The sequence below is a fragment of the Zea mays genome, chromosome 8 (assembly GCF_902167145.1).
Source record: "Zea mays cultivar B73 chromosome 8, Zm-B73-REFERENCE-NAM-5.0, whole genome shotgun sequence".
In the NCBI taxonomy this organism is placed as follows: Eukaryota; Viridiplantae; Streptophyta; class Magnoliopsida; order Poales; family Poaceae; genus Zea; species Zea mays.
In genome coordinates, this window is record NC_050103.1 from 104,733,624 (window position 1) to 104,747,426 (window position 13,803).

A 13,803-nucleotide genomic window follows, 5' to 3' on the forward strand; every position below is an offset into this window, starting at 1 on the left:
CACCTGGCCCTTTGCTGTATGGGGCCTGGACCTCGTCGGCCCCTTGCAGAAGGCGCCCGGGGGCTACACGCACCTGCTGGTCGCCATCGACAAATTCTCCAAGTGGATCGAGGTCCAACCTCTGAACAGCATCAGGTCCGTGCAGGCGGTGGCGTTCTTCACCAACATCATCCATCGCTTCGGGGTCCCGAACTCCATCATCACCGACAACGGCACCCAGTTCACCGGCAGAAAGTTCTTGGACTTCTGCGAGGATCACCACATCCGGGTGGACTGGGCCGCCGTGGCTCATCCCATGTCAAATGGGCAAGTAGAGCGTGCCAACGGCATGATTCTACAAGGGCTCAAGCCTCGGATCTACAACGACCTCAACAAGTTCGGCAAGCGATGGATGAAGGAACTCCCCTCGGTGGTCTGGAGCCTGAGGACAACGCCAAGCCGAGCCACGGGCTTCACGTCGTTCTTCCTAGTCTACGGGGCCGAGACCGTCTTGCCCACAGACCTGGAATACGGCTCCCCGAGGACGAGGGCCTACAGCGATCAAAGCAACCAAGCTAGCCGAGAAGACTCGCTGGACCAGCTGGAAGAGGCTCGGGACAAGGCCTTACTACACTCGGCGCGGTACCAGCAGTCCCTGCGACGCTACCACGCCCGAGGGGTCCGGTCCCGAGACCTCCAGGTGGGCGACCTGATGCTTCGGCTGCGACAAGACGCCCGAGGGAGGCACAAGCTCACGCCCCCCTGGGAGGGACCGTTCGTCATCGCCAAGGTTCTGAAGCCCGGAACGTACAAGCTGGCCAACAGTCAAGGCGAGGTCTACGTCAACGCTTGGAACATCCAACAGCTACGTCGCTTCTACCCTTAAGATGTTTTCAAGTTGTTCATATACCTCGCACCCACACAAAGTTTAGTCATCAAGGAAGGGTCGGCCTCGCCTCGGCAAAGCCCGACCCTCCCTCGGGGGCTAAAAGGGGGGGAACCCCCTCTGCGTTGAAATTTTCCTCGAAAAAAGATCTCTTCTGCCAGAATATCTTTCGTGCTTTTTGACTACTTCGAAAAGTGGATCCTGAAAACGACGGAGTACACGTAAGCAGCCAAGGCTGACCGAGCCGAGGGACTCCTACGCCTCCGGGATACGGATACCTCACTCATCACCTTCTGCGATAAGTAACTCACGTTCGGATAAGTGATTCCGCGGACCGAACAAGTCTTCATGTTCGGAAGTTCTTCTGCCGAAGTGATCCTTCGAGCCTTCTCGACTGAGTCGGTGACAGAGCCTCATGGACGGGTAAAAGTGCGCGTAAGCGGCAAGGCCGACCGAGCCGAGGGACTCCTACGCCTCCGGGATACGGATACCTCACTCATCACCTTCCGTGAGAAGCAACCCTCGCTCGCACAAACATCCCTGTTACCGACAAAAAAGTCCAGATACTCAAAACAAGAGGAAAAGAGACGCAGCTTTACAACACAGCGAGGGTGTGTTTTGGCCTCGGCGGCCGCAGGAAACACACGCTACAAGACAATCCGATCCTGCAGGCTCGGGTCTTGATGCTAGAAGGGGGCAGCAGCACCCTCGGCGTCGACGACACCTTTGGCGAGGTCCGACCTAGCCTCGGACGACGACGTGATCCGAGGCTCTCCACTCTAAAGGACGACATCATCGCCACGCCCGGGCAATCGCTGCCAGGGTCTTCTCCAAGAATCCGGCCCGAGCAGGCGGCTCGACCGGTCACCCCGGGGCCTCGGCCAACCGTCCTCCAGGGACGTCAGCCCGACCTGAGGCCTCGGCTGGTCAACTCCGGAGTCGGTCCCGCTAACGGACGACCCGGCTAGGCTCCGGCCAACCAGGTTTCATTTTTGAGCCAACTCTGCCCCTGTTCATTCTGATATCGCTACCCCTGGCCTCAGCTCATCCAAGAGCAGCCAAGGGGTCCCTTTAACTAAGCTAGAGGAGCCTCGGACAACAAGGCCGACCGAGCCGAGGGACTCCTACGCCTCCGGGATACGGATACCTCACTCGTCACCTTGACACGGGGCGACTCACGCTTGGTGAAGCGGTTCAGACAGCCAACAGGCGAATCTTAGTGCTCGAAAATGAGGAAAAAACACGGCTCCGTGCCAAAATTACATACATGTTCAGGCCTCGACAGCCACAATGAACAAAAACACTGGCATTAAAAGTGCCACTACAAACGGAACTCCGGTTCCACCTCCGCAGGTACGAACAACCCCACTCAACGGGGGAGGGCCTGCGGAGCAACAGAAGACCGACGAACGGCGCCGTCGCCCGCTCCAGCAGCAGCGACGACAACAACTTCTGCTCCGGGGGGCCGAACAGTGGCAGCACTGACCTCAGGGCGGATGCTGCTGCCAAGAGGCCCCCGCCCATGCCCAAACTCGTGAGGCAAGGACGGGCAGAAGGCCGTAGAGTTGGAGGTCGGTCCGTGGGCGGCCCTGGCTATCTCGTCGGTGGAAGAACCTCTTCCAGCTGCCGTGGCAGACGCCGGCGCCGCGAGCGGCTCCGAAGCCACTCGCGTCCGAGAGCCAGGCACGGTGCAGCTGCCGGCGCCACGGACGACGACCGCCCTTCCCTCCAATCACTGAGTGAAGGAGTGGGCCACCACCCACGCAGGGGCCGACCCCAACTCCGCACACTCCCCTCCCCAGCCCTGGTGATGAAAATCCTTGAGGCTGAGGGAGGGGCAGAGGCCGCAGCCCGGCTCGCTTTCCCCCACCATCAAGCTGGAGGTCACCATCTTGGGTGACCGCCGGCGGAGGGGTGCAGCCGGGCTGCATGATGAAAATCCTTGAAGCCGAACGATGGCTGAAAGGTACCAACTCCCGTGGAGTTGCGTTCCTCCAACGATGAGGCGGAAAGACGGCGGGTATCCCCCATCCGGGGGCTTGGAAGGTGGAAAGACACGATGCATAAGGGAGCGCGAAGACATGGTCGCCTTCCAAAGGGGTCGCCCTCCTTTTAAAGGCGACTCTCCCTACTTGCGCCCCCAACTGTCGCGGGCCGAGTCTTCTCCAACACACTCCAAGGTCCTCCCCTGCAGCGTGGGGGCTGGGTCCCACTCGTCATGCAAACCGGCTCAGAGCAGAAGAAGCCAAACCGCCGTGCGCGGTGCGCACAACCGCCCAGCGGTTACAAGTGACCCTCCACTTTGGCCCAGACCAACGGGCGAAAGGGGCGTGCAGCCATGCAGGCGGCATGCAACCGCGCCAAGTGGGCACGCTTCTCCGACTCCCGACACGCCCAGCCTGGAGGCCCAGGCCCACGTGTCATGCAACCGGCGCGCCGAATGCTTCGTGCATGCAACTGCACCGCCACTTGCACCACCACCGCGCCTCCTCGATTGTGGAACCAAAACCGCGACTCGAGGCGACCCAGCGCACGACCCAGCAGCGCCAGCCTGGCGCGGCGGTCGGTGGGCCAAAAATGGGCCGGCAGTAATGACGGTGGCAGGCGGGCAGGAGCAGCGGTCACGTCGTCAGCCAAGCTCACATCCCATCCGGGGGCAGCAAGAGAACCCTCTCTCACGGCGTGAAGACAGTGCGCCCGTGTTCCGTTCCTCGAACGGCTCGCGCACACGCAACGGCCGCCCCGCGAACCACTCGCCCTGTCGCATTAACTCCGCGGCGGGACAGGCGACGCCTCTGGCAGGAGAAGCGGGCGACGCTTCGCCTTCGCGATAATGACCGCGTCAGTAAAGGTACGCCGCGTCGTTCGATTTCGAATCATTTTCCTTTTTTCCTCTTTCTCTCTCTTGCAACAGGGATCGGGAAAGGGGGAAACCCCGAAAGGGATCCTTCCTCGTGAAGGAACCAGGCTCCGAGCCTCCCTACTGATCAGAGGTTCGAAGGCTGGCCCCTCGGAAGGGTTCGACAGCCGCCTCAGATCACGTGGGCCCTACACCCACTACTGGTCAGAGGTTCGAAGGCCAGCCCCTCGGAAGGGTTCAACGACCGCCTCAGGCTACTCGGGCTCCGCGCCCACTACTGATCAGGGGTTCGAAGGCTGGCCCCCGAAGGGTTCACAGCCGCCTCAGACGCCGAGCGAGGGATGACCATGGGTACGTTCGATACATAACCAAGGCTCGGGCTGCGCTCCCGAGGTACCCTAGGACATTTCCGAGACCAGCGGGAGCGATCTTGTAACGGAATCCCATCAGAGGGAGGCATCGAGCCCTCGGACCCCGTCGCCAGGGGACCGGGTCCGGCAGATCACCCGCAGGTACTTTTGGGCGTGCCTCTGGGCCCCCAGCCGACCCCTAACGAACGGGGCATGGACGTCCACTCGGATTACCCGCTTGCAGCTCACCAGAGACACCATGTTCGGCACCCATCGAGGGCAACATGGCGCTTTCCCCCCCTCCTCCTTGCGGAAAGGCGACGCAGGGGCGTATGTAAAAAAGCCGAGTCTGTCCCTGATCGCCCTCTCGCCCTGTGCAGAGGCTCGGGGGCTGCTCTCGCAAACCCGGCTCCGGCCGAACCGTTGACAGCATCAACATACCAGCCCGAGAACTTGGGACCCAACCGTACACCCGGGCTACGGCCAGTTCGCATGAGGGAACAACCAGACCAGCCGAAGCATTACGCGAGGCATTAAGACCTCGAAGGAGTGAAACCACTCCTCCGAGGCCTCGGGGGCTACACCCGGCGGGTGCGCTCGCGCGCACCCACCGGAACAAAACGCAACCGAGAAAGGCTGGTCCCCTTGCAAAAAAGTGCGACGAAAGCCTCCAAGCGAGTGCAAACACTCCCTTCGAGGCTCGGGGGCTACTGTCGGGGACCATAATTAGGCTCCTAATTCTCAGCTAGTAACCCCCATCAGCATAAAGCTGCAAAGGCCTGATGGGTGCGACTAAGTCAGGGATCAGTCCATTCGAGCGACTCGATCACGCCTCACCCGAGCCTAGCCTCGGACAAGGGCAGCCGACCCCGGAGGATTTCCGCCTCGCCCGAGGCCCCCCTCCAGCGGCGAACGTATTACCGGCTCGCCCGAGGCCCTTCCTTCGCCAAGAAGCAACCCTGACTAAATCGCCGCACCAACCGACCAAATCGCAGGAGCCTTAAATGCAAAGGTGGCCTGACACCTTTATCCTGATGCGCGCCCCCCGGCAGAGCCGAAGTGACCGTCGTCACTTCGCCGCTCCACTAACCGGCCTGACAGAAGGACAGCACCGCCCGCGCCACTCCGATTGCAGTGCCACTTGACAGAGTGAGACTGACAGGCAGTCAGGCCCAGCCGAAGGCACCATAGGAAGCTCCGCTTCGCCCGACCCAGGGCTCAGACTCGGGCTAAGTCCCGGAAGACGGCGAACTCCGCTCCGCCCGACCCAGGGCTCGGACTCGGGCTAAGTCCCGGAAGACGGTGAACTCCGCTCCGCCCGACCCAGGGCTCGGACTCGGGCTAAGTCCCGGAAGACGGCGAACTCCGCTCCGCCCGACCCAGGGCTCGGACTCTGGCTCAGCCCCAGAAGACGGCGAACTCCGCTCCGCCCGACCCAGGGCTCGGACTCGGGCTAAGTCCCGGAAGACGGCGAACTCCGCTCCGCCCGACCCAGGGCTCGGACTCGGGCTAAGTCCTGGAAGACGGCGAACTCCGCTCCGCCCGACCTAGGGCTCGGACTCGGGCTCAGCCCCAGAAGACGACGAACTCCGCTTCGCCCGACCCCAGGGCTCGGACTCCGCCCTGGCCTCAGCCGACGGCCTCCGCCTCGCCCGACCCAGGGGCTCGGACTCGACCTCGGCCACAGAGGACAGACTCGACCTCGGCTTCGGAGGAGCTTCCACATCGCCCAACCTAGGGCGCAGGCCAGCCACGTCAGCAGGAGGCGCCATCATCACCCTACCCCGAGCTGACTCGGGCCGCAGGGAACAAGACCGGCGTCCCATCTGGCTAGCCCCGTCAGATAGGCAATGATGGCGCCCCGCGTACTCTGTGACGATGGAGGCTCTCAGCCCCCTTACGGAAGCAAGAGGACGTCAGCAAGGACTCAACCGCTCCGACAGCTGTCCTTCCGCCAGGCTCCAACGCTCCTCCGACGGCCACGATATCACACCAACTGGGTGCCAAAATCTCTCCGGCTGCCACAACGGCATGTACTTAGGGCGCTAGCACTCCTCAGCTAGACATGTAGCACTCCGCTACACCCCCCATTGTACGCCTGGATCCTCTCCTTATGCCTATAAAAGGAAGGACCAGGGCCCTCTTAGAGAGGGTTGGCCGCGCGGGGACGAGGACGAGACAGGCGCTCGCCTGGAGCCGCTCGCTCCCTCTCCCGCGTGGACGCTTGTAACCCCCTACTGCAAGCGCACCCGACCTGGGCGCGGGACGAACACGAAGGCCGCGGGATTCCCACCTCTCTCACGCCGGACTCCGGCCGCCTCGCTCTCCCCCCTTCGCGCTCGCCCTCGCGCTCGACCCATCTGGGCTGGGGCACGCGGCGACATTCACTCGTCGGCCCAGGGACCCCCTCGGTCTCGAAACACCGACAGGGGGCTTGGAAGGTGGAAAGGCACGATGCATAAGGGAGCGCGAAGACGTGGTCGCCCTTCAAGGGGGTCACCCTCCTTTTAAAGGCGACTCTCCCTACTTGCGTCCCCAATCGTCGTGGGCTGAGTCTCCTCCAACACGCTCCAAGGTCCTCCCCTACGACGCGGGGGCTGGGTCCCACACGTCATGCAAGCCGACTCAGAGCAGAAGAAGCCAAACCGCCATGCGCGGCGCGCGCAACCGCCCAGCGGTTACAAGTGGCTCTCCACTTTTGCCCAGACCAGCGGACGAAAGGGCGGGCAGCCATGCAGGCGGCATGCAACCGTGCCAAGTGGGCGCACTTCTCCGACTCCCAACACGCCCAACATGGAGGCTCAGGCCCACGCGTCATGCAACCGGCGCGCCGAATGCTTCGTGCATGCAACTGCACCGCCACTTGCGCTACCACCGCGTCTCCTCGACTGCGGAACCAATACCGCGACTCGAGGCGATCCAGCGCACGACCCAGCAGCGCCAGCCTGGCGCGACGGTCAATGCGGCCAAAAATGGGTCGGCAGTAATGGCGGTGGCAGGCGGGCAGGAGCAGCGGTCACGTCGTCAGCCAAGCTTACGTCCCATCCCGGGGCAACGAGAGAACCCTCTCTCACGGCGTGAAGACAACGCGCCCGTGTTCCGTTCCTCGAACGGCTCGCGCACGCGCAATGGCCGCCCCGCGAACCACTCGCCCCGTCGCATTAACTCCGCGGCGGGACAGGCAGCGCCTCTTGCAGGAGAAGCGAGCGACGCTACGCCTTCGCCATGATGACCGCGTCAAAAAAGGTATGCCGCATCGTTCGATTTTGTATCCTTTTCCTTTTTTCCTCTTTCTCTCTCTTGCAACAGGGACCGGGAAAGGGGGATACCCCGAAAAGGATCCTTCCCCGTGAAGGAACCAGGCTCCGAGCCTCCCTACTGATCAGAGGTTCGAAGGCTGGCCCCTCGGAAGGGTTCGACAGCCGCCTCAGATCGCGTGGGCTCTACACCCACTACTGGTCAGAGGTTCGAAGGCCGGCCCCTTGGAAGGGTTCAACGACCGCCTCAGGCTACTCGGGCTCCGCGCCCACTACTGATCAGGGGTTCGAAGGCTGGCCCCCGAAGGGTTCACAGCCGCCTCAGACATAGAGCGAGGGATGACCATGGGTACGTTCGATACATAACCAAGGCACGGGCTGCGCTCCCGAGGTACCCTAGGACATTTCCGAGACCAGCGGGAACGATCTTGTAACGGAATCCCATCAGAGGGAGGCATCGAGCCCTCGGACCCCGTCGCCAGGGGACCGGGTCCGGCAGATCACCCACAGGTACTTTTGGGCGCGCCTCTGGGCCTCTAGCCGACCCCTAACGAATGGGGCACGGACGTCCACTCGGATTACCCGCCTGCAGCTCACCGGAGACACCATGTTCGGCGCCCACCAAGGGCAACATGGCGCTTTCCCCCCCTCCTCCTTGCGGAAAGGCGACGCAGGGGCGTATGTAAAAAAGTCGAGTCTGTCCCTGATCGCCCTCTCGCCCTGTGCAGAGGCTCAGGGGCTGCTCTCGCAAACCCGGCTCCGGCCGAACCGTTGACAGCGTCAACATACCAGCCCGAGATCTTGGGACCCGACCGTACACCCGGGCTATAGCCAGCTCGCATGAGGGAACGACCAGACCAGCCGAAGCATTACGCGAGGCAATAAGACCTCGGAGGAGTCAAACCACTCCTCCGAGGCCTCGGGGGCTACACCCGGCGGGTGCGCTCGCGCGCACCCACCGAAACAAAGCGCAACCGAGAAAGGCTGGTCCCCTTGCAAAAAAGTGCGACGGAAGCCTCCAAGCGAGTGCTAACACTCCCTTCGAGGCTCGGGGGCTACTGTCGGGGACCATAATTAGGGGTACCCTTAAGGCTCCTAATTCTCAGCTGGTAACCACCATCAGCATAAAGCTGCAAAGGCCTGATGGGTGCGATTAAGTCAGGGATCGGTCCATTCGAGGGACTCGATCACGCCTCGCCCGAGCCTAGCCTCGGACAAGGGCAGCCGACCCCGGAGGATCTCCGCCTCGCCCGAGGCCCCCCTCCAGCGGTTAACGTATTTCCGGCTCGCCCGAGGCCGTGTCTTCGCCAAGAAGCAACCCTGACCAAATCGCTGCGCCGACCGACCAAATCGCAGGAGCATTTAATGCAAAAGTGGCCTGACGCCTTTATCCTAACGCGCGCCCTTCAGCCGACAGAGCCGAAGTGACCGCCGTCACTTCGCCGCTCCACTGACCGGCCTGACAGAAAGACAGCGCCGCGTGCGCCGCTCCGACTGCGGTGCCACTTGACAGAGTGAGGATGACAGGCAGTCAGGCCCGGCCGCAGGCACCATAGGAAGCTCCGCTTCACCCGACCCAGGGCTCGGACTCGGGCTAAGTCCCGGAAGACGACGAACTCCGCTTCGCCCGACCCAGGGCTCGGACTCGGGCTAAGTCCCGGAAGACGGCGAACTCCGCTCCGCCCGACCCAGGGCTCGGACTCGGGCTAAGTCCCGGAAGACGGCGAACTCCGCTCCGCCCGACCCAGGGCTCGGACTCGGGCTAAGTCCCGGAAGACGGCGAACTCCGCTCCGCCCGACCAGGGGCTCGGACTCGGGCTAAGTCCCGGAAGGCGGCGAACTCCGCTCCGCCCGACCCAGGGCTCGGACTTGGGCTCAGCCCCAGAAGACGACGAACTCCGCTTCGCCCGACCCTAGGGCTCGGACTCCGCCCTGGCCTCAGCCGACGGTCTCCGCCTCGCCCGACCCAGGGGCTCGGACTCGACCTCGGCCACGGAAGACAGACTCGACCTCGGCTTCGGAGGAGCTTCCACATCGCCCAACCTAGGGCGCAGACCAGCCACGTCAACAGGAGGCGCCATCATCACCCTACCCCAAGCTGACTCGGGCCACGGGGAACAAGACCGGCGTCCCATCTGGCTCGCTCCGCCAGATAGGCAATGATGGCGCCCCGCATACTCTGTGACGACGGCGGCTCTCAGCCCCCTTACGGAAGCAAGAGGACGTCAGCAAGGACTCAACAGCTCCGACAGCTGTCCCTCCGCCAGGCTCCAGCGCTCCTCCGACGGCCACAACATCACACCAGCTGGGTGCCAAAATCTCTTCGGCTGCCACAACGGCATGTACTTAGGGCGCTAGCTCTCCTCCGCTAGACACGTAGCACTCTGCTACACCCCCCATTGTACATCTGGATCCTCTCCTTACGCATATAAAAGGAAGGACCAGGGCCCTCTTAGAGAGGGTTGGCCGCGCGGGGACGAGGACGAGACAGGCGCTCGCGTGAGGCCGCTCGCTCCCTCTCCCGTGTGGACGCTTGTAACCCCCTACTGCAAGCGCACCCGACCTGGGCGCGGGATGAACACGAAGGCCGCGGGATTTCCACCTCTCTCACGCCCATCTCCGGCCACCTCACTTCCCCCTTCGCGCTCGGCCTCGCGCCGACCCATCTGGGCTGGGGCACGCGGCGACATTTCACTCGTCGGTTTAGAGACCCCCCGGTCTCGAAACGCCGACACTAGGGTTTTCACCGTGGCGCCGCAACTCCGTCGACAAATCCCGCAGCCATCGTGAAGCTTCGACTCCTCCCCCCATCGCATCTCGTCGTCTTCGCAGGTACGATCTTCCTCTCCTCCGTCTCGACCCTCTCTTCATTCTCCTCCGCCGATGCGCTCGTTTCGATATGTCTCGTATCGTGCTGTTAGGGATCCGTTCCTCCCCCATGTAATGATTAGTGTTTAGGTTTCAGCCACGTCTATGGTTAAGAGTTTATCCCCCCTCTATTCACTACTATTTCAGAACGGGTTTCAATCGATGTACTAACGATTTACGTTTCAAATGTGGCCTTCAGATATCCGCAACAAATCGGGTTCTTCGTGTTGCGTACCAAGATCCAGTGCTAGCAAGGTGATGTTAATATGAACTTGTTGGTTACTTTAATTTTCAGTGCTTTAATTTTCTTATTATGTCCTTCGATTCTTATTATTAGGACATGTGCAACCTATAGACAAGGACGCTGTCAGTAAGCTTTGGCACATCACAATATCACATAGAGTTATACAGATATCTTATGCAGCTGACCGTCTATTTTAAAGGCATGTTTGGGACAGCTTTGGGACGCTTATGACGGCGGCCAGCGTCTTCAGGATCCGGCATCAGAAAGAAGAGGAGTGACGGTCGGCGTCTTCTAGATCCGACGCCCTAAAAAACGTTCAGGCACCTTAGACCCAGAGGATGTAACAAGAGTATGTGCACGATCTTTTATATTTGCGTATTTGCAGGTGCAATCGCAACGAGAGTACGTGCACACCCCCATGCAGAGCCCGTCGAATTTCTTCAGATAAAACCGCAGCTTTTATTGCTCAGGACAGGAGCGGTCATTCAGAAAGAATGTGCGGGGGACAAATAATGTAATGTAATGGGTTGATGTATAGTAGTGTAACTAGACGTTCAAGGTAGGATATGCTGGGTTTCAGGGCCATCGTTCTAGACTTTAACCGACCGTGCGTGGTCTGGGTCCAGCAAGCCCAAAAGAAAACTAAGTTGGTAAAGAACCAGATCGAATACCTGTTATAAGAACACATCCTGACGCTAAGCTGGTCACTCCCTTATCTGTAACATAATCGCACCAGCCTATGTTCAAAGACTGCCGCTGCCCCCACAGCAGTGATTTTAAGTCGTCACGATTTATTGCAGTTAGTCGTTTGTATTGTTTTTCTTCGCAATAATATACAGGTCGACTGTCGACACGACTTTGAGGCCTTAGGGCACGTACAATGAGTGTCTTAAGTTGTATCTTAGAGTGTGTATAGAAGGGTGAATGTATAAAAACTCAAGACATGTATCTTGATGAAGACACAGTGTTTTAGCTCTATGTTTGAGACAAGAGACTAGCTGATTGATCACTTTAATTTATTGAATGCTCTGATTGGTACAATAAATATGGTAAGACACATGTTTTAGACACGACCACTGTATTATGGTGTGTTTTAGTTGTGTCTTATATTTAGAATACCGTGCAGCAGTGTATAGGTTGTACATGCCCTTATATGGAGTCGAATGACTCCGACAATTAATCACAGTCTTAGTAGTGGGCGATATAAATAAAAAGGGCCTGGTTTTCATAATTTCAACACACAACCACCCCGTAGGTCTTAGGGTTCTAACTTGAAACTGCAGTAAGGCCCACTCAGCCCGTTATTCTTCAGCCGCCAGCGATCCAGCTCTAGCGTTTCTTTTTTCCAGCCCCAGAAGCTCGACGCCGGCGGTGCTCCACGGGAGCCACCAGCCCCACCTCCATCGGAGGCAGCCACCGGCCACGGGAGCAGCACGCCTCCTGCATCAACTGCTGGCAGCCACCAGCCACCTCCATCGTTGGCTACTTGGCTCCCTCCTCCTTGGTAGAAGATGGCCCCATCCTCGTCCTCCAGCTCCGGTAATCCCTGTGAGGCTGTGCCTGTGACCCTGTCTATTTATTCCCTTTCGAATCTGCTTTGCTCCGCTTCGGTACTGTGCTTGACTGCTTGCTGCGTGGCTGCCGGCCGTGGTGATGTGATGTTACATTGTAGATGGACATGGCCATGCTGCTCCGCGCCCTGGGACTGGTAGAGTTCAAGTGGCGTTGCCTAACGCAGATGCTGCTGCTGAAGCTGATGCAGAGGTTAGTGGTGGTTATGCTGAATCTAACGAGCCAAATTCTACTGGTGCTCCATCATGTGGGTCTGGTGTCGTTCCCAATGATTCTGAGTCTATAGTTGCCAAAACATTAGAGAAGTTGCCACCAGAGCTTGCTGCACTAGCTAAAGATCCTAAGAGGCATGCTAAATCTAAGGACCCTGGGTGGAAGTATGGGTTCTGGCCATATGAAGGGAAGAAGGATATGGTTCAATGCATATTTTGCAAAAAGGTGGTTCCTGCAGGAATCAAGAGATTCAAGCAACACATCGCAGGTGGTTATGCAGTCGTCGAGAGGTGTCCAGCTGCACCTGCAATGATCAGGAAAGAAATGTTTGATTTTTTGGTGAAAAATGCAAGAAAAGAACTGAACTTGCAGCAAGGAAGGGAATGGGATTCTGAAAGTGGAGGTGGAGTGCAAGAAGTACCTGTTGTGCCAAGTTCAGGGACAAGAGTTAAGGAAAATAAAAGGAAGGTTCAAGCATCCATTGGTTCTTATATGGATCCAGTCAAGCAAGGGTCACAGAAGTACACCAAAAATGTTGCTTCAATGTTGTGCAAATCACCTGAAGAAGTGGTCAGTGAGAGACATAATTCAAAGAGTTATCAACCTTCAATGGAGCAGTGTACACAGAAATCTAAGGAATCAAAGCAAGTAGTTGATGACCATGTTGCGGATTTCTTGTATGAGAATGGAATTCCATTGAATGTTGTTAACTCAAGAAGCTGGGAAATAATGTTAGAGTCCATAGGACAATATGGTCCTGGGTATCTGTCACCTTCGTACCATCAGTTGAGGAATTCATTACTTGAGAGGGCAGTAGACAAGACAAATGAGGTGAGAAAGAAGCATGAGGAAGCATGGAAAAAGTATGGCTGCACTCTCATGTCAGATGCATGGACTGACACACGGCACCGTCATCTCATAAACTTTTTTGTCAAGAGTCCAGTGCTTGTTGAAAATGAAGAAAATGAGGAAGACGTTGACATGGAAGATGAAGAAGATGATTTCAATGAAATGCAGGACGACGAAGATGACGAAGAGGATGAGGATGGTGGAGGTGGAGCTGCAGGGGCCTTCCGAGTGGATGATGCTTTACTTTGAGCATTTACTCATTCCATTTCGTTTCCAGGAATTCAGACAATCATACTTGTTAGTTTAGTTAATTTCAGTTTCAGAATTCAGACTCCTTTTTTTTATCAATGTTCCATGCTGTGTAATGTACTATCCAAGTGTTCTACTGTTCTGGAGTGGAACAGCCAAGCAGCACTACTGACTGTGTTGGAACTTGCTCTCCGGTGCAAGTTGATCCAACGGGGGAGTGTAGCAACGTAAACAGGGTTTTTGCTCGAGATGGCGATAGCTCTGTTAATCTAGCTTCTCAAGGGCACTGTGCGGGGGTATTTATAGGTATCTGAGTGCCCAGCGTCCAGTGTTAAGGACGCATGTGCCCTCAGGCACCTAGGTTATCCCCGGAATATTCCTATAAAGCGGGGTTACAGACCGTAATTACAGGGAGACCTTTACAAATTAGGCCCGTAATTCGCAGCGGCCACGCAGGGCCTGTTACAATGGACCGG

The 13,803-nt window shown here is 58.5% G+C and overlaps 1 protein-coding gene across 1 annotated transcript; it reads left to right on the top strand.

Annotated features, from left to right (window-relative positions):
* The first annotated feature begins 11,684 nt into the window (after positions 1 to 11,684).
* LOC103635638 (uncharacterized) lies at positions 11,685 to 13,575 on the top strand. Its single transcript, XM_008658047.4, has 2 exons — positions 11,685 to 11,983; positions 12,117 to 13,575. Exons 1-2 carry the CDS (start codon positions 11,956 to 11,958, stop codon positions 13,325 to 13,327), a joined length of 1,239 nt encoding a protein of 412 aa, XP_008656269.1. The 5' UTR covers positions 11,685 to 11,955; the 3' UTR covers positions 13,328 to 13,575.
* The last annotated feature ends 228 nt before the right edge of the window (positions 13,576 to 13,803 follow it).